The sequence below is a fragment of the Capricornis sumatraensis genome, chromosome 13 (genome assembly GCF_032405125.1).
Source record: "Capricornis sumatraensis isolate serow.1 chromosome 13, serow.2, whole genome shotgun sequence".
NCBI classification, from domain to species: Eukaryota; Metazoa; Chordata; class Mammalia; order Artiodactyla; family Bovidae; genus Capricornis; species Capricornis sumatraensis.
Genome location: NC_091081.1, coordinates 30,227,714 through 30,252,123, shown reverse-complemented (window position 1 = coordinate 30,252,123; position 24,410 = coordinate 30,227,714). Strand labels below are relative to the sequence as shown.

Sequence of the window (24,410 nt, the reverse complement as noted above, 5' to 3'; positions counted from 1 at the left end):
TTGAAAGCCTCCTTCCAGGGCTCAACTAAATCCCATCCGTTCCTCACCACCTCAGCCCAAAAAGATACCTCTCTCCCATGGCCTTGGCAAGCATGTATATATTTAAGCAAGAATCTGTCACGTTTTTCCTCCCTTTAATATATATATAGGTCTAATCTTCTTAACCAAGCAGAAAACTCCTTGAGTGAAGGGGCCAGATCTTATGTGTCTCTTTCCCATAATTCCCATAGCTGATGAGATAAAGAAAGTGAATTCAGAATGCTGGAGTAAGTTCATCTAAGAGGAGCCTTGATTAATGATTTGAATATACTATGTGTGAAAATGCAGTCCAGTCCCAGAATTTAGTTAGTAACATATGCAGGTGTTTTGATGATACAAAACAGCAGAGCTCTTGACTGAGGAGGGACGTGGTGTAGACAGTGGTTGGTCGTCCAAGAGTGAGCTGTGATGCTGAAGGTGTGGCTTTGCTCTGGGGGGTCTGGCATGGCAGGGAGGTTCAAAGGCGAGAACGATAGAGATACTCTGAAAGTAGCCCAGAGGATCTCCCTTGCCTCTGCCTTTCTGGCTCTAGTGTGGATGTGTGTGGAGAGGGGCAATGCTTAAACTCAGCTGGCTGGTTCTCTTATGACCTTGTTCATTTTAAGAACCTGGGGTTTTACCCAAAAATGTAATATGTTTCTTTCCCTTAGGTGTACATATACTTCTCAGAAGACTCTGTTAAGAATTTCAAATATATCAGTAATAATTCATCACACACTGTGTTAATAGATTAGAGTTAAATGGCAAGAGTCACTTCCAATGATTGACTTTCTTCTGTTTTCTGTATATCTCAACTCATTAAAAAAAAAGAAGAAGAAAGCAAGCAAGCACAAGAACAAAACAAAGAAGAATAAGGCAGGACAAAGTGCTGAACAGTGGAAAGTGTGGCAAAGTTGCCTGTGGAGTCCTTATAAAACACAGTCTTTTAAATATGTATTTTATTGTTTCTAGCAACTCGACAAACTGAAACCATATTGAAAATGAACAACTGACTGAAATAAGCCGAAGCACGCCTCAGGCAACTCAGAGCTTCCCACCAGTTTGGGGTTAATTTCCGTCACTCCTAACATTTCTGAGAGATTCTGAGTAACATGGAATCGAAATCACAAATTCTACACACAGATTAAGTGAGGGAAGGAACAAACACACTCAGCATTATTAAGCCTACTGCTCCTTTACAACCCCTGATATTGCACCAACAAAAGGTTCAGGAGCAGAGAGGGATGTCCTTGAATGAGGAGGAGCTGCTAGCAGATAGTGGGGACTATATTGGGCATGACCTTGGGTACCTTCTGCTGTTTTCCTTTTATCCCTTAACCTGTCAGTGTCTTGCCAAGAACCCCACATTATGATTCTTTTATGCCTTCAGTTGGATCACCCAGTTACATCTCAGTATCTTCCATTTGTGAAACAGGGACACATTACAATTCTCAGCAGGCTGAAAAAGTGCAATGGAAACCTTAATGCATTGACCCCTATAAAAACTGACTTCATTTATTACAGAAATCTTTACACTGTCACACCTTTTCCCTATGTATATAAAAGGCTAATAGGAAAGAAGGGAAGACCTCTGATTTAAAGGGAGAATGGATTTTTATATCAATCCCCTTCATTAGGAACCATTTATTTGAAAAGAGTTATCTTAAGAAATCATATTTCAGTTGGTGGTGGGGGGCGGTCAGGAAAGGAAAAGAGGGAAAGAAGGAGTCAGAACCATCCAGCACTTTGCCCCTTTTACATCCCCAATATACAGGGAGTCCTGAATCTTGAGCCGTATCAGATTTCCATTTTTAGAAACACTTAGGAAGTGAAAATGAAGCCATTGACTGGCTAACGGCGGCAACATCCCATGACAGGATGGTCAGCTGAAGACTTCAGGATAAAACTGAGGACAAAAATAACCATTTCATCACTAGCCCCTACCAAGGTAAATCTGAGAAGTTTCGCTGACATTTTTTCCATATAAATTTCAAGCATTCCAAGAGTGAAAGCAGCTCTGGATGCAGGCAGAGGTTCCGCAGGGGGCACTGTGTGTGTGGAAGGGAAGCCCGTCTTCGGGTCTGAAACCACAGGATGAAGAGGAATGAGGCTCTGAGTCCTCGCCTTGCAAAGCTGCCTTTTGTTGCAATGAGTGTGAAGCACATGCCTTAACTTTTAGTTACTTTGGCTTTTTTGGCTAGTGTCGCATCTTATAAGTCACAGTCTAGCTTCTCCTGTCCGTATTTTTACTGCACAGAAGGTTTCCCAATTTGCAAGCGTTTGCAGCACGGCTGGGCCTGGAGATAAAACAGAATGTGTATGTAGTACAGCATGCATTCAACTGATGCACAAGATTCTTTCCACCATATGTGCAAAGTAGTGTGCTTTTCACTCGAGGTGCCACTGCCAGAATTGCCAGGAGCGCATGAATAAGTGGAGGAGAGACACCCCGTTCGCCGTGCGACGGGATGGGGTACCAGGCCTCACCCTGTGCTTGGGAGAAGACCCTTGCTTTCGATACCCACCTGTAGTTCGGCCCCTCCCTTTTTAACTCCTCTGGCCCGCTGTGTTCCACTCACCTTGACACAGCTCCCCGAACCTCATCCTGTTCCCTCAACCTGGGTCTGGGGTGCCTGCCGTTGTTAAGGTTGGTGTGGGGTCCCGGGTGCCCTTCCGGTAGGAGAGGAGAGGTGTAATTAGCGCTTATGCTAATGAGGATAATAAGACTGTGGTTAAATCTCATCAGTTATGGAGAGGAATGACATGAGAGGAAAACCAGCTGATGTTTGGTTTTTTTTTTCTTCCCTGTAAATGTTTATTGTTCTTCATCTCAGGCAAAGCATAGCTTATCGAGCCTTTTTACAGGAAAGTAACATTAGTCTGGTCTTTACAGGTAAATCTTTCAATAGAACACTTTTCATGATAAGAAAAAAGATGAGAGATATAAACGAACTATACTTTTCACTCAACTCTTTGTATCTCCTTGTCTCCTTTAGCTGAAATAAGCCAATTCAGAGAGTTTTCGGTTCACTGTATTTTACTTTCATATTTGCTGCCTAAAATTTGAGTTGTCACCTCCCTTGGTTTTCCTAAAAACTTATTTGTTTGAAAGCATATAGTATTTCTGACCGGAAGATGTCAGTGGACACATGACTCAAACTCTCTTCTTAACATGAGCTCCATGTTAGTTTTACATGGAGGTCATAACCACTGTCTCATTCAACCAAATGTAGGTAACAAGTACTAGCACCTCTTCACAGCTGGGGAACCAGGCCACAGGGCAGTAACTGCCTTTCTTTCACCTGTCCTTCAAATTCTTCAGCCACTGGTCTGGGAGGTAGGGGTCCTCTACCCACAGGCCTTGCAGCCAGAGCAGTTGGTTTATTATATTTGATGAAGCATAATAACAGTGTTATTATAATCAATCTGTTGTAACTAAATCATTATCTCAACTTTCTACATTGATTTCGTGTAAGTTATTTGCAGGCTTTTTTCCCCAGCAGGTTAACAGATAACCTTTGGGCCATTTGAAAGTGTGATTTTTGGGTTTACATTATTTGTGAGTGCTGATGGATTTGCTCTTCTTGACCATGCCCACAACATAGAACAATACACGGCTTCTGTCTTGGCTCTCTGTGTTGCTACCCAACCTTTCCCGAGCTGGAGATCTATTGGAATCTCTTTGCCTGGGACGATACACCGGGAATGGCAGGGCTCTTGGGTTTTAGCATTGTCCTGTGTCACTGTGGTGTCTGGGGGAAGGTGATGCACACCACAGGGGAAAGGACAGGCTGATGGTAGATTTCGCCCTGTCCATGTGGAAATTTGGGTGAGCAGACAGCCCTTGTGCTAACGTGTGTTCTACGAGAGGTGAAGCTGATGTCTTCTGGAAAGACAAGGACAGGAAATGACAGGGATGCTGAGAGATCCCCACTGACCATCCCTGGTAGCCCTGTTGGAAGCATTAATCCTAAGGGCAGCGACCAGCAGAGAAATGTCCTGCATTTTAGCAGATTGCTTGTGGAGCAGCAGAGTCTTCTTTCCCAGCTTGCAGAGCATCCTCCTTGGCTGGGGAGGAGCACAGAGACTTTCTTTCAAGCCCGTGTTTCAGATGCTTTGCAGTGGTGGTGACAGTCACACAAGGGCTCGACCCACATTCATTGGGTAATTGGTTATTTTAACACAAACTGTGACTAAGGAACATGATTACACACCTGTCAGCCATGTGACGGGGAAGAGAGCTGTCTGTGAGCAGGGGGATTGGCTGCATTTCTTCCCGGGTCTCCGTGGAGTCTTCTCCATCAAAGATGTCATTTTTCATTTTTACCTTGAAACAAGACAAGCATTATAGCTTCTGCCTTGTCTGTATCATTTATAGGAATTGATGCCACAGATGCTAATCTAAACTAATACAATTTCATTCTGATTATATCTTTGTAGATCTCACATCCTAGAGCACAGGAGGGCAGGATGTAATATGAAGACACAAATGAGCATAAACATTATATGGTACCCGTACAGAAGCTTCCTGTGACAGGGCAAGGGGTGGAAAGAAATGCAAGTGTTTTGTACAAGGACAACATTTTAATTTATGATGAAATAGATCAGAAAAAGAAAGCTGTTTCAGATTGTACAGGTGACTAAGTGCAGGAGGGGATTCCCACTTGTGGTGAGGGGATTGCCAGGATATTCAGGGTCCTGTCTGTGGGTTTTAAAGGAGGAGTGATGTGTCAGAAAGATGGGGATAAACACATTAAGAAACAAACAAACAAAAAAAACCTCAAAGGCAACAATTTTGAACTTAATTCTAAAACAAATAAGGACCTGATAAATGTTGCAACATTTAGTTAAAAAAAAAAAAGCCCTAGCCTTTTGAATAAGAAAATAGTATCCATTCATTTGCACATTGACTGAAAATGCTGAATCAAATATTAGACTGTTCAGAAATTCTCCCTCTCCTTTATTTGTCTGCTCCTGTCCATCTTTGGTGAGGCCATTCAGCTTGGGAGGTGTGCTTGTGCCGACAAGCATATGTCCAGCCTCTGCAGAGCGTTGAAGCAGGTGATACATGTGTCTTCTATCACTGAGTTAGAAACCAAGTTGATACAGGATGAAGTTAGTAGCTGGGAAATAAGGAATAAAGGGAGATGGTGTGAATGGTAAAGAAGGGGGACTAACAATAAAACCTAGGTTGTTATTTGGTGGACGTGTGGTGAAGGCAGTGGAATGCAACATGCAACAGTCCCCCCGGCATGCAACCCTAGGCAGCTTATGTGGGTGGGACTGCCCAGTGAGGGTGGAAGGTTTCTTGATGGAGATGTTACTCGTGAAACATAAGAGGAGATAAAGAGAGAAAACAAAACAATGCCTTATTTGCAGGGGGCACAATGGTAGTCAGAAAGCAGAAGAGAAAAGAGGTCATTAAGTGCCTGTTGTGTCTAGGCTGCATAGAGGGTTAGGACCCCGATTAGAGAGTGTATTTATGTATTTCTAAAAGCCCTCAGATCTTCACCAGTATCTTCACCTTTGCCTTTAGCTGCTGAGCATGCCCTTTAACTGCGTGCAACTTAATTTTAATCAAGACTTCAATGATAAGAAAAGATATTGAGTCCCTATGACTTTCCAGTCAGCTGAGTTTTTCTCTCCAGAAAAGCAATGGGTTTGTAAAATTTAAATAACTGTCATTTATTGAATTCTTACCCTGAGCCAGATATTGTGTGGACATGTAATGGATTTTCTCATTCAATCCTTGCAACGAATTCTTGAGCTGGATGTTAACATCCCCTGTTTTTACCGGTGGCTCCGGAAATTGAACTCAGCTCATTATAGGCATCAAATGGCTCTCCTCACCCCTTTTCTGTACTAACATCTTCAGCCAAATGGCACACTGGTGGCTCAGCCTTTAAGAATTTGCTCTTTTTCCCCTTGGTTTTCACTTCCTCATAATTCTTATGTAATTATGAGAATATTTTCTAGTCCTTTTGTGGTTTATTTACAATTATTTAAAAAATCTAAATTTTAAATAGGATATAAATGTATGATATTTGACACTTTGAAACGTGTATGATTAGACCTTGGCAGGGAATCATTTGTTCTATTGTTAACATTGAGGTTAAAAAATTAACATGTGTTGAATGTTGAATGGGCTGGATCCCATTCATTTTGTATCCTTCGTTGTAGATGCTCAATAAATAATGAATGAATGAATGAGACCTAAAGAAAAAATTGTTTAAATGCCCCTGTCATTGCTACCCATTTTCTGTGGGTTCACAGAGCCACGTGTTAGTGGTTTGGTAGAAATTTGGAGTAGTGTAACCTATAGTTTATGAAGTTGGGCTAAACATTTTATAATTCAGAGGCAAAGGTCTGTCATCCTCTAAGGCAAAGAAATTAATGAAATTTCTTTATCACACTAGAATACTTGATTGTACGCAAACACTGCTTGTTATTATTAACAAGGAGAGGCCAGGGAAATTCCCTGGTGCTCCAGTGGTTAGGACTTGGTGCTTTCATTGCCATGGGCTGGGATTTGATCCCTGGTCGGGGAACTAAGATCCTGCAAGCTGTGTGACTAAACATGAAAAAAAAAAAAAGGAAAGCTAATACTAGTGATAGATATATCAAGTGATCATTCTTATTTCCCTTTTACTGTTTTCCATATCAAACCATAACAGTTTTCTGTTTGACGCTTAGGCAAGAACCACAGGTGAGTTTTATGAGTTTAGAATCCTTTGTCCTTGAAAACAGTCTCAATCCATCTTGAAATCCAAGAAGAGATTTGGGCTCCCATTCTCAGTTCGAATTCTGTAGTCTTAAATTCATAGGATGTGTAAATGAAACCAAAATATAGGAGAGATTTGCAAACAAGCAGGCCCCCTAATGAGAAGTCTGTCAAGTTCAAAGAATATGTTCTTCCCCATCTCCTAGCAGTTTCTCTGGCTGCTGTACAAGACCCCCCTGGCACACTCCCATTTCCACATCCGCTCCGCAGCTCCCCGCCCCACCCATTCTTCCCCATCCCTGCCCCACACCTCGAGGGCAGATGCTTGGAAAGACCGCTGCCTCAGGTGGGCTCGGGGTTTGGGTCTGCTCAGCCTTTGGCTGTGTTTTTGTTGTTTGTGTTGCCTGTGGTCTAATAGACCACAGTCTCCTGTCGGTGGTGGGGAGGGGGACGGCTTCCACGAACACCTCCATTTGAGTTGCGTTGGGCATTGGTGCTTCAGCATGAAATAGGGAGACCAGAGGGCAAGGTTTCTCCCTCTCCCACCAGCACCCACAGGGATGTTGAGCTGTCCCTTCTCTGCCTCCTGGTAGTGTCTTCAGTTCTTCTTGCTCCTCATCAGCCAGGCTTCCGCTGCTGGCTGTGCTGATATGGAAGAGCCCCTTGTGGTGTGGGGGCAGGAGCCTGTGCTTAGGGCCGAGATGCCTGTGTTCAGAGCCCAGCCTCTGCCTTTATCAGCTCTTTAGCTTTGGACAAGGCACTTACCTTCTCTACTCTTCAAATTCCTTGCTGGCAAAATGGAGGTGGTAATGGTAATATAGACCTCATAAGGATTTGCTGGGGGACTTTGATGAAATGAAGTCTGCAAAATTCTTAGCCTGGTGTCTTGCACGGAACAAACTTGAGTCTTGTGTTACTGTCAGAGGGACTTCTATATTGGGTTTTCTTCCTTTGTGGTGACAGCTCCATGAAGCAGTCATTGAGTGGGAAGTTTCTAGAAGTGTTAATGTTCTCTCCAGTGGGGTCCAATCTGTGGTCTTGGAATCTCCATTATCTCTGGGAGATACCTACCAGTTATCTCATATCTAGAATCACAATGAGCAATTAAGATACCAGGGTGCAGAGGGACTGGAAGAGCTTGGGAATTTTGGTACCAGAATGGCCGGGTAAGGGGTCAGGGGGATAGGGCAAAACAGGAGTGGCAGGTGGGGACTGCTCACTGTGCAGAGCACCTGTTCATCTCTTGTTCTAAAAAGGGAGAGGATGTGGAAACCCAGGTCATTTTTTGTCTTTTGTCACATGGACTTTGATTCCAAAATCTATTTCATGGGATAATAATAATGATAGAGCAGCAAGTGTTCACTGAAGTTGTCATCCAAAAATGGGTCTCAACCGGATACTCAGCTGTTGGCCTCAACGAGCCTTTCCGTCAAAACCAAATTCTGCTAGAATGATTATTTCACATTTAAACATGACACAACCTCACCTTTTATTACCTCCATTTATCATCTACAGAATGACTAGGATTTAAAACTAAGACTCCAGAGAGTATTGTTTGAGCAGAGGTCATCATTCATGAAGCCTCTGTGCCACCATCTTTGCATTTGGGTCCTCAGAGAGGCTGACTGGCCCTAGGGTTGGAAGCAAGGTAATTTAGACTTTGTTGCTCCAAGCCTGATAATGCCTATATTGGTGTAACAGGTCAAGTGGCACATGGACTCTAATTGAAGCTGTCAGGAGGGTCCATCCTGTTCACAATCGCATTCCAACTTCACGCTCTAAAGACCCAGGGGGCAGAGCCAATGGATTGGTCACCCTGCCTTTCTCCTTTGCCTGCCTCCAGCACATAAATCACAGCACCACTCCACGTTGGTCAGAACATTTGTGTGGACAGTGCACAGTGACATCAGAGTTTTCCTCCTAGTCCGCATCTTTCTTCATGTTCAGGCCAGTTTTATAAACATTGCATAATTTCCAGATCTGTTTCTTGCTAAAGAAATCTTACCTTTAAGGCAAATTGTACTTGACATAACTAACATATTGGATGCTGACCCTAAAGCTGTCCCAGGCCAGAGCAGTAACCAGAGTAAGTCTCCTGTGTCTGTCCTGAGTGGAGGACCAGAGTGGTGGGTCCACAGCTAAGTCCATGAGAGAAAGCAAACTCCAGGCAGGCCAAGTGCATGGGTCAGAGGGTCCATGGCAAGGCCAGAGCCAAGGGTGAGGGGGGAGAGCTGGGAGTGGTATGGACGTGGACTCTAAGTTGAAGCTGGTAGGGGACCAGTGACAGAAGTGCAGAGTGATTGTGAGATCAGCCTTGGGGCCTCTGTCATCCTGCTTAGTGGACACCCAGGGGACAGGGTTCACTGCAGCTTAGCATACGAACCATCCAGAGCAGATGTAGGTGACCCTGCTGTATCTGGACATCGATTATGGCATTTCTTTGGCGGCTGGTGGGAGAAAAGGAAGTTAAATTGGTCTGGGCACTGAACTTTTATCACAGATAACAATTGTGACATCATGGTCATTGACAAATACTGCTGCTAATTCAGAGCTTATAGTCCTTGACCTCAGGATTAGGGAATAATTCAGAGAGACCATTTGTTTCCATTCATGACACATAGCTCTCCATGACCACTATCACTGGGGTATGCCCTTTGAGATATTTCTTCCAGAAGTAGTGAGAGACGTGCCCTGGTTCAGCCACATCCTCTCACGTGTTTTCTGGTATCCATCTACCCTTTGGAAGACCTGTGTGCATATGTCACGAAGAAGGATGTGTTCTGGGATGGAGACACAGAGCAAGCTAACTGTCCCAGGACCATGACCCGCACTTCTCACATCATCGTCCCACCACATTATGCCCACCAGCTGGGCTAAGCAGCCATCAGCCTGACCAGAGTGCATTGCCGATGCTCTGTCTCAGTTATTCCTAGTAGTAGGCGGGGTGGTGGTAATGAGCAGAGGCCCATGAGCCGGGCCTTTGGCTCCCCACCCCTCACCCTTCAAGAATCACCACAGTCCAGGCCCCATTTCTCCTCTGGGCAAGTCCAGGGACTCAGTGTCACTAATTTGTACAGGGGGTTCCACTGCTTTGATGAACTGACTCATGTTAACTAACTAAAGTCACAACCTGCACTTATATACCAGAGAGCTGGGAGTAAATGAGATAAGACACACAAACATCTTTTATAGTTTGTATGCCATTTTCTATGGGATTAATAAAAAATCATATGATAATGTTGATGATGCTTTTAGAAATTCACAAAGGAAATTACTAAAGGGTCTGAATAGTTGAGTGAACTCTGCAAGGGGCAGCCATCTGGAATTGATGGACTTAGCTGTCCTGATCAGCCATCTGAAGGTTATTTAATAAGAATTTGGTTAAAAAGGTTGGTTGGTTTTAAGGGTTAATTTTAGAGTTTTTGAAGTGCCATCTCCCACAGGTTGTGTGAGAGAATTACTGTCTCCTGCTTGCTCTTGGATTTCTTCTCCTAGTCTCTTTGCAGACCACCCTTCCCCCTTCGGTTGTATCTGCCATTAAGTACCCTCATTTTCTAATTTCCTTGGTGTATTCAATCTTGGACTGCTAAACCAAAGACTTAAAAAAATTCCCTTAATAATAAATAATACATACTTTAAAATTAATGGGATTAGTATTTTCAAGTTATTCAATATTGATTTATTTTTGTCACTAGCAGAGAGGTGGTAGAGCATCAGAGCTTCGAGTGGTCACCCTGAAGGCACGCTGCCTAGGTTTGAATCTTGATTCTACCACTTGTGAGCTGTGTGACTTTGTATAAACTATGAAATCTGTCTGTGCTCTAGTTTCTTCATATAAAAATGGAGGCTAATACCTACCTCCTAAGGTTTTGTATGGTGTATGTGTGAGTGTGTATGTAAAATCAGTTAATATGTATCAAGCACTTAGAATGCTGTCTGGTGAGTACATTAGAGCTGCAGGAATGTAAGCTGTTCCTATTAATCCCTGATATTATCCAGAGCAGTATCTTCATCTGGTTCTAGTGTGTTTCTTATTCCCCTTGGAGACCAGGTTGTTTGGGGGGAGACTTCCTATGGATAGTAAATTTCCCCCGTAACATCTGGATCCTTTCCTAGCCTTACAGGTGGGGTCCTGAGGTCTCCTTCCAGTCCTTGCCTGTTTCACATTTTCTCTAATTTCTCAGGTCCATCATGAGAGCTATATATAAAGGCCAGGGTCCAGACCCTTTGCCTAGTGATTTCAAAGAACAGGAATAAAAGGACCACCTGAAATGCTCAGTTATTTGAGCATTTTATAGGGGTCACTTGGTAGCAAAATGGTGTTATCTGTGTTTCCCTTTTGTTTTCCCTCTAGGGTCCCAGGGTAATAGATGCAAATAAGCAGTGAAAAGTCAAAAGGCAAGCGTTGGGCAGAGGCCGGAGGTGGGGGAGGGGAGCAGTCATTGAGTCTGGATCAAGGGTCCTGGGATAATCAGAAGCTGCCTAGATGTAACAGTGGTATTGCTTTAGCTGAGAGTTGAAAAGAAGGAGCCACATGCCCCAGTTGCTGGGTCTTACCTGTGGTCACTTTGAAAAAGCAGTTCTTACCAAACAAAGACACTCAGGTGACCTGACAAAGAGCAGTGCAAGATAAATCCAGAAGGGCCACCTGTTCGATAAAAGGAAAATAGATTTTAAAAATGAAGAGCAGAAACAGGGATTTCAGAACCACTCAGCAACTGCTCTGATAATTCCAGACACAGCTGAAAAGCTTGCTGGATGGAGGATGATATATTTTCGTCCACGTGGTAGCTGTATTTCAGGCTGATGTGGAATCCGTTGCCGTAACTGTCATGCAATCCATTAGGCCCCTGAGTGAGGGCAGCCATTAATCAGGCAGGAGATCAGCCCCACAGCCTCACATGCTTGCGGCTCTGAGTGGCTCTGACCTGCCATCGTTTAAGGTGATGCTCATGGAGGCCATAAACATGATTCGATTCCCATTATCTTCGTGTTGCATGTTTGTTACCGTTATTCTTTGAAGACTCCAAATTGGATATTAAAAATTTATGATATATATAAAGATTTGTATGGAGTGAAAAAATAGCTGCAGCAAATAAGTCCATCTCATTCATCAGAGATGTGTGAGCTGTCAGAGGAGCCTGAAGCGGGATGGAGAGAGCCCCCTGCTTGCCAGCTGAGGAGGATGGAGACTTAGGAGGAACTTTGCTGCAGAAAACAGCTTCTCCCTTGGCCCACACGCTAAGTGGGAATTTAAATACATTTTGTTAAAAGAACAAAGTAAAATGGGTGTCACTGCAGGATCCCATAGTCAGTCTTCAGTGACAAGCTAATGAAAGGGAAGGCAAGGGATACAGATGCAAAGATTAGGAGCAATGTTGAGTTGAGCAAGTGCCTGGTTCCACACACCCATGTTTCTGGGTGCCTGGGATATTGCAGAGCAGGGAGCTTGAGGCCAGCTAGGAGTCCCCAGTCTAGGAGAAAGTTCTCTGCCCAGCTGCATGCATACACAATCCTGTCCACGACCTATCTGCCATCTGATATTCAGTGACTTGAACATGTGCTTACATAGATGTAGGCAGTTCAGAGTGAAGAAAATGCACTTCCGGGCCTTACCTTAAGGAAGGGTAAGGATTAATGAATCCATTCAACATATATGTGGAGAAGGAAATGGCAACCCACTCCAGTATTCTTGCCTGGAGAATCCCATGAACAGAGGAGCCTAGCGGGCTACACCAGTCCATGGGGTCGCAAAGAGTAGGACATGATTGAGCAACTGTCACTCACTCACTCAACATATATGTATAGGCTTGTTGTACAAGGTGCTCACTGAGCATGGGGCCTTCGTACATAATGCACAGCCTCTGCCCTCCGGCAGTTTACATTCTGGTTGGGAAGATAAGACAGGAGTCCTGAGCAGGGTGAGTTACAGCAAGGTGTCCCAGATGGACTTGGGGCACTATAACTAGGTGAGATGGAAAAATGGAGCAAGGGACCAGGTTGGTTAATCCAGGAACAGAATTTAGGGGATGAGAGTTTTGTAGGCAAAGACCAGAGGTAGACTGATTTTTCTTAGGCTAAAGTCCATCTGGGTGGGAGGTAGAGGAAAGAAACATGTGGGGAAAAGGGATTATTGGCTAAAGTCCAAATTGAGTACTGGATCTGCAAGCTAAGACCCTGATGTCTAACCACATGTGAGGGATATGTGTTGGGCAGAAGTGCATGGAATAGTGAGAGGTCAAAGTGTGAGGCAGATGTGATCAAAGAGCTCCAGCAGAGGCTGAGACTCAACATGGCAACTACTTCTGGGTTCGGGGGCAGAACACTTCCTCTGGGGACTGCAGTGCAAGGCAGAATGTCCAGTTGTTAGGGTTAAAGGATAGGAACTCATTCGTTCGTTCTCCATTTATGTGGCCTTTATAATATGACAGGAACTAGACAAGGCTCTTACAGCTTGCAGCTGAATAGACCGCAGTTTCTGCACTCGAGGGCCACACAAATCTGTGGGAAGGGCAAACACATAGATGGTCATAGTACAGTGCAATGGATCGAGTGGATATAGAGAGGACAGAGAGGTCAGACCAGGAGGAAGAGGTCTCAGATCGGTTCCTAAAGGAGCTGCACTCAGAATGAAGGCTTACAAAATGCTTGCAGATTTTCCAGGAGAAGTGGGGAGGAGAGATGGAGTCTGGTTTTACCCTGGGAAAATGAGGTAAGGGTCAGGAATCTAGGTGAAGGGACTGGACTTTCAGTCATGAGGAATTGGGCGGTAACTCCGGAGGCCTCCCTATGCTGTTCCAGCCCAGGGCCAGCACTGGCTGCACTTCACTGAGAGGTGAAGGCACTGGGCTGATGCTTACATCAAGTTCACAAGGATGTTCACAGCACACTGAAAGGCTGTGTGGCAGCTGCCATCCATTCCTTGCTGAGCTTCCTCAAGACAGCGTGTGTAGACATTTAACAAAGGAAGGACAGACCAGAAATGACATATCAGAAAATGAAATTCCAAGGGTTTTTGAAAGTTGTCACCCCATGATAAATTCCATTTCTCTTGCTAAACTGATAGAGTTAATTTATCTTGAATTTTGAAAAGATATTCTATGGCTTCTGGTTCTAAAAATTAGTTATAAAAATATAATTTTTTTTTGCTCTACAACTCTTCATCTCTAAACTTATCCCCACAACTTTGAGATGCACTAGTTTTGATGTTCCCAAGTCTAGTCACCACACCACATGTGTGAGCTGACATGTGCTACATCTGCTGAAAAGTTGCAAAGCAAAGTCTGGAAGCTCTGCAGCACTCTCCCAAGCTCTCATTCTAGGCAGAACCTTTTCTTGTTTTTAAAAGAAATTCTGAAATCACAATGAAACGAAAGTGTAAAACCCCATTCATCACAGGGAGGTATTAACTCTGAAGCCTAGTTTTCTTTCCACTTAAATGGCAACAGTATTAACCTTTTCATAGAGTCAGAGACATCTCACTTTTCTGGGTAGGTAGTGGAGTTGTTCTTAGAACGTTCCACATTTTCCAAAGGAGTCCTCCACAGAAGAAAAAATGCTAGCCTTGCCTGAATCTGCACATGACACCAAGGCTCTAGACCAAAGGAAGAAGTGGATTCTTTGAAAGAGGATTTAAGTTTGCTATATGTAAGAATCAATATTTAAAAAGTAAATTAGTGATGATTCACAGAGAAAGAGAGGTGACTAAAACGTTGTTTAAGCCAGAGGTGTTTGAGATAGAGAGGCCGTTAGTCTAAGTTTCTCATCCATGCATGCTAAGTTCCTTAAGTCCCGACTTTTTGCAACCCTGTGGACCATAGCCCACCAACTCTTCTGTCCATGGACTTCTCTAGGCAAGAATACTCGAGTGGGTTGCCATTTCCTTCTCCAGGGGATCTTTGCAACCCAAGGATCAAAACCATGTCTCTTATGTCTCCTGTATCTGCAGGCGGGTTCTTTACCACTAGCATCACCTGAGAAACCCTTCTCGCATAATCTATTATTTATTCAAATATTAGGCATGGCATGAAAATAGATGCATGACTGGCAGCAAGATGGGGAAATCCCTTTGCAGTTTAGTTGAACTTCTTAATTTCTATTTAATGGCAAGAAGTGAAGGTTTCTGAGAGTAATAGATCAAAAATATACCCTTGGTCTTACAATCACATTTGTAGTAAAATGTGATAAACAGCTTCCCATTTGCTTTTCCCCATAGTTGGCATAAATATCTAGCATATTAGTCAGAATAAAGCTGTTGAGAATGAGACACATGGAGAGACTTAGTTCATCATGACGTGTCTACATTACTTCTGTGCGAACTGGTCACTTTAAAATGAACTCAGACACCAACATGGGTCTTGTGGCCGCAGTAGTTACTAAGAGCCCGTGGCAGTGGTCTGCCTTGAGACAGACAAATAGACGGGGCACTGTCTGTAGAGAACTCAAGAACAATAATAAGACCAGCTGAAAGTCGATCTGCTTTGTGTTATTACCATTAGCAGTGATTTTGAGAAACTCCAGTGTTTGCACACCCTCCCTGCAGGGGTCAGGGGCTCCCTCTGTCCACCCACCTTGGTATGCCATTGTCTGCCACCCAAAATGGGGCTGATGCAGAAGAAGACACTGGCTTCGATATATAAGAGGTTATAAAACATGCTGAAGTGAATCTGCATGTAGGATAAGGAAGTTCTAGTGGGTTTTAGCTAATGTTGCCATAGTTGATATGGAATGATAATGAAGCTCGTTTCTACAGAGCCCTTACCAGGCTCCAGTCAGTGACTGGGGCCAAAGATCCAATGGTGAGAAGCCCTTAGGAAACTCGCAGTCTAGTGGGGAAGACAGAAGTCACAGCAGCCAGCATAAGGGTGCGTCTGTGTCGGGCCTGAGAGAGGCAGATGGGAGCTATTTGATTTGGTTAGTGAGGTTCAGGAAGGTCTTTTTGAGGATGAGGTATAGTAGGTCTTCCAAGATTGTCACACTAGAAACTAAAAATAAATGGATTCTTTTTTTTTTTGCTTACAAGCAACTCGCCACGTGGGGCTTCCCTGGTAGCTCAGTTGGTAAAGAATCTGCCAGCAGTGCAGGAGACCCAGGTTGGATTCCTGGGTGGAGACGATCCCCTGGAGAAGGAAATGGCAACCCACTCCAGTATTCTTGCCTGGAACATCCCCATGGACAGAGGAGCCTGGCAGGCTAAATCCATGGAGTAGCATAGAGTCAGATACAATTTAGCAACAAAACCACCACAACTAGCCATGTAATCTCTTAAATCTTCAGAGTAAGCCCCACTGCCGGGTCCACATCCTGGATCTTCCTAGTGTTGTATAGCTGTTCACTTCAGAGGGCCTGGGGCCTGGCTGTAGACCATCCAAATTCACTCAGGGTCTCCTCTCAATTCTCCCCTCCAGGCAGACTTCTTATATCAGTGCTTCTTGGGCTGCCTGTGCATTACTGTTACCTGAGAACTTAAACAACAACAAAAACCACCCATGTCAAGGCCCAATTAAATCAGAACCTTGGAAACATGGCGGGGTTGGGGGGTCAGGCACCAATATGTTAAAAACCACTGCAGATGATTCCACTGTGTAGCTAGAGCAGAGAACTACTGCCTTAGATGGATTCAGTTAATTTCACTTAGGCTGGTAAAAATAAGTTAAACTTTTACATTAAAAAAAAACTTGAGAATGCAAAGGGGATTACTTCCATGTGAGGTGTGTGAGTGCTTGTGTGCACACACATGAGGGTGATGGTGTCTCCCGGTATGTCGTGTGCTTTCTGTCTCCGGTGTGTGGTGGAAACACAGTGAATGGCTGGGGGATGGAATTTCTTAGACTCAAGAATCAGGTTGACTGTCAGAGGCAGACCATTCCAAGCTCCATGGAGTGTGATGCAGAGGCAAATACATGGCTTAATAAAGAAGCAAATTTCTGCCTTTCTCTCTCCACTCCTAATCATTCCAACCCTCCTTTTCCTTTCTTTTTCCCTGATGTTTTATTTCACCTCATAATTTATGAGGCTTTATATAAAATCTGTGGCTCCTTTGATGAAGCACATTCAAATCTTAATGGGGTTTTTTTTTTTGTCCTTTAAAAACAAAAAAAGCATTGTGAGCACCTTACATGTAAGTGGAATGAATGTATTTTTGCTACTAATGTTGAAAATATCCCTAGGCATCTGGTGTGTATGAATGTGTATACATAGTACATGCATAATAAATATATTCTACCTTATGAATATTTATACACAAAATACATATATATTGAATATAGATATATATATGTAAATAGTAGCCCTTGCAAACTATATGCAATGTATGTTTCCAAGCATTTGCATCATAGTGCATCAGGAATATAATAAACCTACCACCAAGTTTAGCATATTTTGAGGTGGCATTTTTCTACAGAGTTGTGCTTAGGTCTAGTTACTATCCTTGTATGGGTTTTTTTTAATCACTGAAATGTTTAAGCAGTAACTGAAAGTAAGGTGCTGGGGGTAGCAGGGTAAGAAAGATGAAATAGATGTGGTCTCTGCCTTCAAGAAACCTGTACCTCTACCGAGTGCCTTAAAATTCACTTAAGAAGAATCTGACATGCTATCCATTGGCATCTTATTGCTTTTTATACTGCTGCCTTTTATGTATACACTCTGCTTAAATGGGCCCTATTTAAGGCTCTGTTGGCTTACTCTCTGATGTAGCTGCAAAGTAGGACTGATGCTGGGAGAAGAAATAACATTGGTCCCAGTGCCTTGATAGCCATTGGGCATGAGCACGCTTACACTTTTCTCTTTGTCACACATAGTCCAATCCTGCAACTACATTTTCATTTTACTCTGATTTGGTGGTGGGTTGGGAGGGAAGGTACAGGTAAAAGGCACAAAATCCCAGAGATGTTTGTAAATCTCAAAAATACTTCTTGTAATCCCAGTATTCCCACCATGACAGTCCACTTGCAAATTCCATCAGTTCCCTCCCTGCAAAAAATAGCAGAAGCCTTTATTAAAGACAAGCTGCCCTTTCTAAAACGTACAGAATAGGGATCCCTTTCTAAAATGACAGTCCCTAGTCTAGCTGAGAGCTCTGAGTGGTGCTTGTCAGGGGCAGCTTTCACGCCATTAACAGAGAAACAATACTCGGCACTGCCACCGCTCTGTGCCAACGTATGCTCATTGTTTTCTCCCCCTCAATCCATACATCACAACAGGTAGTTCTCAGCTGTTCTCCCGGTGCCAGACATACATTTTATCTAAAGAGACAGCAGACAGAACTACCTGCTGCTTCCTGTGCGGCTCTCCCTGTGTTTCTCTCCTTTTTCCTACTTCACTTGGGCTTTTTAAAATCAGCTGGCAGGGAGCCAGGAGCTCATCATTTTAATGCAGTGCAAAATGGAATATGCATAATTATATGCGAGCCATATGTGAGGGAGACAGCTCAGCTGTGAATTTCAGAAGGGCCAGGAAAGAGAGAGCAGTTAGGGCTGCGATAAGAGGAGAGCAGAGTGGAGTGCAAGTGTCACCCAAATGGATGGTTTAATGAGTGCGCTGCGGACACGCCTCCTTTCACCTACTGTTTTCTTCTCTCCAACTCCAAACCAGAAACTGATGGAGATTAGAAAGGGAAGACTGTATGCAAGGGATATTGCTAATGGGTTCTGTTAATGTCTCCATTTAAACTTCAGCTTTCTTAATTAACAGTGTAGATGAAAATAACCAGTAACTTTTAATGCAGCTTCTTAATTAAATCTTTTTTATTTTTACTGCATTTGATTTAAGAATCATTGTTCTTACTAGATCATTGCTCCTTTCAGATCTTATTTAAAAATTGAGGGGAATCAGTTTATCTCTAATAGTATGACAATGCAAAATATAACTATGCAAATTGCTTTTCTTATGGCCTTGCTATTAGAATATTTTAAAAGTGCATTATCTACAGATTGCTTAAGCATGCCAAAAAGTTTAAACACGTATGTATGTCATATAATCCTAAATGTGCAAAAAAAAGTCACTGGAAGTCTGAAGTGGTGGTAATTTTCAGCAAAATTATTTGATTTTGTTTTGTTTCATGTCATTTAAAATATTACACCACAATGAATTTGCATGTTCAAACTGAACTATGTAAAGAAAAATAAATCCCAAATATTGATATCTAAAAGGCGTACTGCGTATTTAAACAAATTTCTTAATGATGTTGTGATTTCTGGATTCCCGTTTGTTTAATGATCTGAGCTGTTATGCTTTTAGCTTTTTTTTCTTCCATTATTTGTAAGTCCCTAAATAGGCCATTATATTTCCCTTCAGGCTAGAGATGAAGATGGACATGCTGAAAATTTTCCCCAGCAGCACTATGCTAAGGAAACTCCAAGGCTTGCCTTCAAGAATAACTGCGAACTACTTGTAAGAATAACATACTTACAACAAGTCTAGAATGTTACTTTAGCACAGTGAAAACAGTTTTTGAAAGGGTTTGTTCATTATTACATAATTTTTGAAGTATTATAGTTTTTCTGTATAGAGTTCTTAATGCTAATTCTGATATCACTGAATATGAAGTATAAGATCTCAAATTGTTTGCACATCTTTTATATCTGATTATAGAGCTTGGATGGCCCTGTCTTTATTAGTTTGTTCTGTATAGTAGTTGATTAGCAGCCATTTGGAGAATGGCTAGTAAAGTTAAAAATATAGAGAAAGACAGTTGATATATGTAAGCTTGGAGAGAAAAAAAAAAAACACAACAATTCCACCCCCTTCCCTCCTCCTACTTCCTAATTGTACACTATTTTAGGCGACAACATGGTAATATTTTGTTCTGCTAGGAAAGATAGCAGAGTTGACACGCAGTACTCCCTTTAGAATTCAAGTATTCCTGCACTGTCTTGCCAAACTCAATCAGGCGCTTTCGTCTCTCCTATGTAGAAGTCAAAGCAGCGACAGGATGCGGGGATGTTTCCAAGTCGTGAGAGAGAGGATCTCAGCTGTGACAGGGACTCTGTTCCAACGCAGGGTTAATTTGCTGTTCATTTTAGCATTTACAGCGAGACAAGATGAAAAGAGAGCAGGAATGCCTATTATATTTCTATTAAATGAATCTGTTGGGACCTAATGTTCTTGATTAGCTTTTGAAAACGAGTGCTCCGCAATGCATTTTCTGTTTACCTAAAGTAAACAGAGAATGAATTGTCATTTATTTAGAGATTCAAACACTGCTTTTGAAAATGAAGCTTTATGAGGGATCTTAGCTGTGTTGTCCCTAAATGTTCTTTTCTTTTCAATTGCATTAAAGCAAAACATTTGCTCCAACTAAATGAAAACACTGGAAGAGAAGGAGGATGCTCACTTGTGACATTCTGAGGTAGTCTCATTTCTGTTTAGTTTTTTGGCGGAACACATTAGGAAATCGCACATGTAATAGTCTTTGGACTTAGCTCTGATACCAACTATTCATTAAAAATAAAATGTCCAAAGAGCAGGAGAAGAGAGAAGAATACAGTTCTTACTCATTCTAGCCACAGTAGCTAGGTGTTGACAGGAAAAAACTCCTTCCCCTCCACAGTCTGCATGGTTACGATAGCATCACTTATTCTGTGTGTCGTCCCTTGACCAATCAATCCGCAGGCAAATTCACTGCTTATAAATGCAATCTTTTCCTGAAATTTTAACTCACCTCGTATTTTATCCTAGGGCTCTTAAACTTCCAGGGTTGCTAGTGTTACCTATTTTGGGGAAACCCTTTTCACTTATTTCCATTTTAATGTTTCACTCTGTAGCTCTGGTTTTCTAGCAGAAGACCATAGGGGCCATTTATTATATGTTTTGGTATTAAAATGCTTTGGGGGATAGCTTACTTCTTTTTAGAGATACTGTTTATAGTAATATGCCATATTTTACTTTTTTCCTATATACTGGAAAAACGAATGTGCTTGAGTCTGGATTGTGGTCAGTTTATACGGGAGAAAGTAACACATACATGTGAACATCTTTTCCAGCTATCTTTAGAGAAAATATATGTTTAGTCATTGATGTGCTTAAACACAATATTGTGTTGGCAGTAGTTTTGAGAAATCAGTGCAAGCTTTGTCCTTCTAGTAGCTATTAGAAATACTTTATAATTTCTTGTGATAAGAGAAAAAAATAAAGGGAAAAAACAAGTGAGCTTATTTCTCCAAGGAGAAATGTAATCTTTTTCACCTGCAAGAGAAGCAATGGTGTTTGGCTGGTTATGAATCTCTGAGAAGTTATGTTTCTCTGTGAAAGAGATTTGTTCGTTCATAAGAGAGGAAGCCCTTGGAGTTTTCTTAGAGCAGCTTAGGGAAAATTTAAAAGACTGCGAAAGAAGATTGCAAGCCCTGCTCCAGAGGGCTTTTCTTAGCTTGAGGGTGAGTCTGCCTTCCTGTGCAGTTAGTTCACTATAACAGGAGTGGGTTTAGAAAGTGGGGGAGCTCTTTGAGGGATGATGATGGCTCTTGGGAGAAAGCGTTGAGGGAATGGATTATTCTGGGTTCCCAGGTGATCAGGGACACATGGCTGGAAGGTTAACCCTCTGGGCCACAGCTGCTGACAGAAAGTGCCCTGGCCAGGGAGACAGGACATAGCCTCTGACTCTGTTACTGACTGTTGATGGTCTCTGCCCTCCTTCCCATACCCCCAGTCTCTGCTTCCTGGGAGAGGAGGAATATTAAGTAACCTAAACAAAAGCAAAGTAGAAGCGATGCCTAGAATGCACAAGTATGTGTAATCAGAAGGCACTGAGAAAGCAAGCATTGACTGAAAGAAGAATTTGCCACGCAACTGTTGATTTCCTGTAGGTACTGATTGGCCTGTTTAAACCTCAAACTATGATATGTGCCTTCACGCTTAACGTGCAGCACAAATGACTAGATGTTTATCTTGGTGGCCAAGATTCCTAGGTTGGTGATTGTGCAGCAGTTTCCTTGTTTTTTTTTTATAGTTTTGAAAATGCAAGGCTGTCAAGATGAGTGATATAAGATAAAACTTGCATATTATTTGATATATCATAATTCACTGTGGCCCCATCTACCACTTCATAAATAGATGTGTACACACACACTCCTCAGGGTATTTTGCTGGTCTGTCTAAGCTTATGACCAAAGCAAATAACTTACAATAAAAGACAATGTGGGGAATTAATATCCCTTCCCTGAACAATACAGCAACATGGAGGACTTCCCTTGTGATCCAGTGGTTAAAATTTTGCCTTCAAATGCACGGGTGCAGGTTTGATCCCTGGTCAGGGAGCTAAGATCCCTTGTGGAGGAAAAACTGAAACATAAAACAGAAGCAGTATTGTAACAAATTCAATAAAGGCTTTAAAAATGGTCCGTAAAAAAAAATCTTTAAAAATCAAAAACAATACAGCAACATAGCTTATGAGAGCCCAGAGGAGGCAGCATTTAGAGCCAGCTTCCATGACCAGCACTTGTCCCAAATTACAACTCTGTTGCTGATGCCTTTACCGTTATTGCCTCATTCTTTTGGGACTGCAAGTTCTTCTTATTTCCCCTATTAAAATGCTCAAACTGATGGTGGGAGTTGGATTAAGAGCCAGAATGGGAGGAGGGCCTCAATCATACCAGGAGCTTACATCTTCTTGTTAGTCAGTACTTGCTCAGTTCTTGAAAGCCACCTTGGGTAAGACCTAGCAGCATCTTAGGTAAGAACTGAGCCCCAGGTGTTCTTTGGAGCAATTCAGAGAATACAGGGAGCATCAGTGTATTCAGGAATAAGGTCAAAATATAGTCAAAGATGTGCAGAAACCAGTGTGGTGTAATTTGGTTGGAAAGAAACTAGGTTTAGGAAGTCTCAAAGGGGAAGGGGAAAGCAGCCTATCTTCTTTAGTTCCAGATTACAGATCATTACCTAGGCAGGCTGATTCCTTTTGGCTTTTCCTTAGGCTGTTGAGGGTGGCAGTTTTGCAGAGGAAGGGGGAGATGCCCTTAGTTGGGAGTGCATACGTTTGTGCACAGGTATCTGCTCAGTTTCTAAGTCATGTCTGACTCTTTGAGACCCTATGGACTGTAACCACCCCAGGCTCCTCTGTCCATGGGATTTTCCAGGCAAGAATACTGGAGGGGGTTGCCATTTCCTCCTCCAGGGGACCTTCCCAACCCAGGGATCAAACCTGCATCTCTTGCATCTCCTGCATTGGCAGGCAGATTGTTTACCACTGAGCCACGTGGGAAGCCCCTTAGTTGGGAGGCTAAATAGAAATAGCATCAGGAAATAATTCTTTCTGGTGATTTACAGTGCCTGTGTAGGGAGAAGGTGAAAACTATTTTAGTGTTGTGGCCTTTGTATATAGAGCTGGTGGAAAGGAGAGATGCTGGGCAGTTCTATGGGCTGCTTTGTCCACCTGATTTCCTTGTGGAGGCAGAGAGGTGGATTGTAACAGTTGGATGTTGCCTCTAGGCAGAACTGCTCTGTGTTAATTCAGTGTTCGTGAAGAAGACATTACTGAGCATCTTCTATGTATAAGGCATTTTGCTAGACAGTGTTTGTAGGGGACAGAAATAGAGAAAGACAGTCCCTTCCCTGAAGGAGCTTAAATTCAGTAGGAAGAACAAGGATAGTCAGTATTGTAGTCATCAGGAACATGGGCTCTCTGGTCTTCCTGGAAGTTAGAGTTTTGTCTGATTAATACCGAATTGCTCTGATGGTATAGTGAAGGATCATGGGCACATAGGCTTAACATTTATGGTGATACATCTGACATCATATCATATTGGATCACCATTGCGCCTCAAGGACCTCCTTGCATTTTGGATCTTCATCTGTAAAATGTGATCATAAAAGGTAATAGCCTCAAAGGGTACTGTCAGGGTTGAAAGTGATGACACATTTAACGTGCCTGGTACATAGTAACTTTCAGTACATATTGGCTGCTATGGTCGTGCTCCTTCTTTATTTCATGATTATTATTGTTACACAATGAGCTGTGGCCCAAGAGGGCACCAACAAAGTTCTGGAGTACAAAGGAGGAAGAGATTATTTCCACACGTTGTAATTAGAGACTTAACCAAGGATAGTTTTGATATAGGCCTTCCAGGGTTGGATTTTTTTTGTAGTTGGAGCTGGGTTATAAGGGTCATTCCCAGCAGAGGGAAATAACATGCGCAAAGGCAAGGAGGTGGGAAAGTTCAGATCAAGTAACTCACATCTCAGTTGGCAATTAAGTTGACTGAAGTGGAAGGACCTGAAGGATACAGAGTGAGCTGGCAGGCTGGTCCATTTGCAGAGGTCTAAATAACTCTTATATTTGGGTTAAAGGCTCAGTGGGTAAAGACTCTGCCTGCTATGCAGGAGACACAGGAGACAAGAGTTTGATCCCTGGGTCAGGATGATTCCCTGGAGAAGGAAATGACAACCCACTCCAGTATTCTTGCCTGGAGAATTCCATGGACAGAGGAGCCTGGCAAGCTACAGTCCATAGGGTCGCAAAGAGTTGGACACGACTGAGTGAATAAGCACACACAAATAACTGACACCATCCTATCAAGTCTAGACTTTAGTAGTTTTACTTTTAGGAATCCCTGGGATTAAAAAATTATTATGGAAAATTCCTAACATACAAAAGTAGAGAGTCATAAAATGAATGTCCGTGTACTAACAGTTATCAACTATTTATCTTGCTTCATCTGCCCGTTTACCCTCTACCCAC

The 24,410-nt window shown here is 42.7% G+C and overlaps 1 protein-coding gene across 1 annotated transcript in view; it reads left to right on the top strand.

Moving 5' to 3' along the window:
* Positions 1-24,410, top strand: part of SOBP (sine oculis binding protein homolog) — a 147,468-nt gene that overhangs the window by 78,048 nt on the left and 45,010 nt on the right. Inside the window, exon 5 of the mRNA XM_068985550.1 lies at positions 19,034-19,129. Coding sequence (XP_068841651.1) covers positions 19,034-19,129 — 96 coding nt within the window. The remainder of the gene's footprint in view (positions 1-19,033; positions 19,130-24,410) is intronic.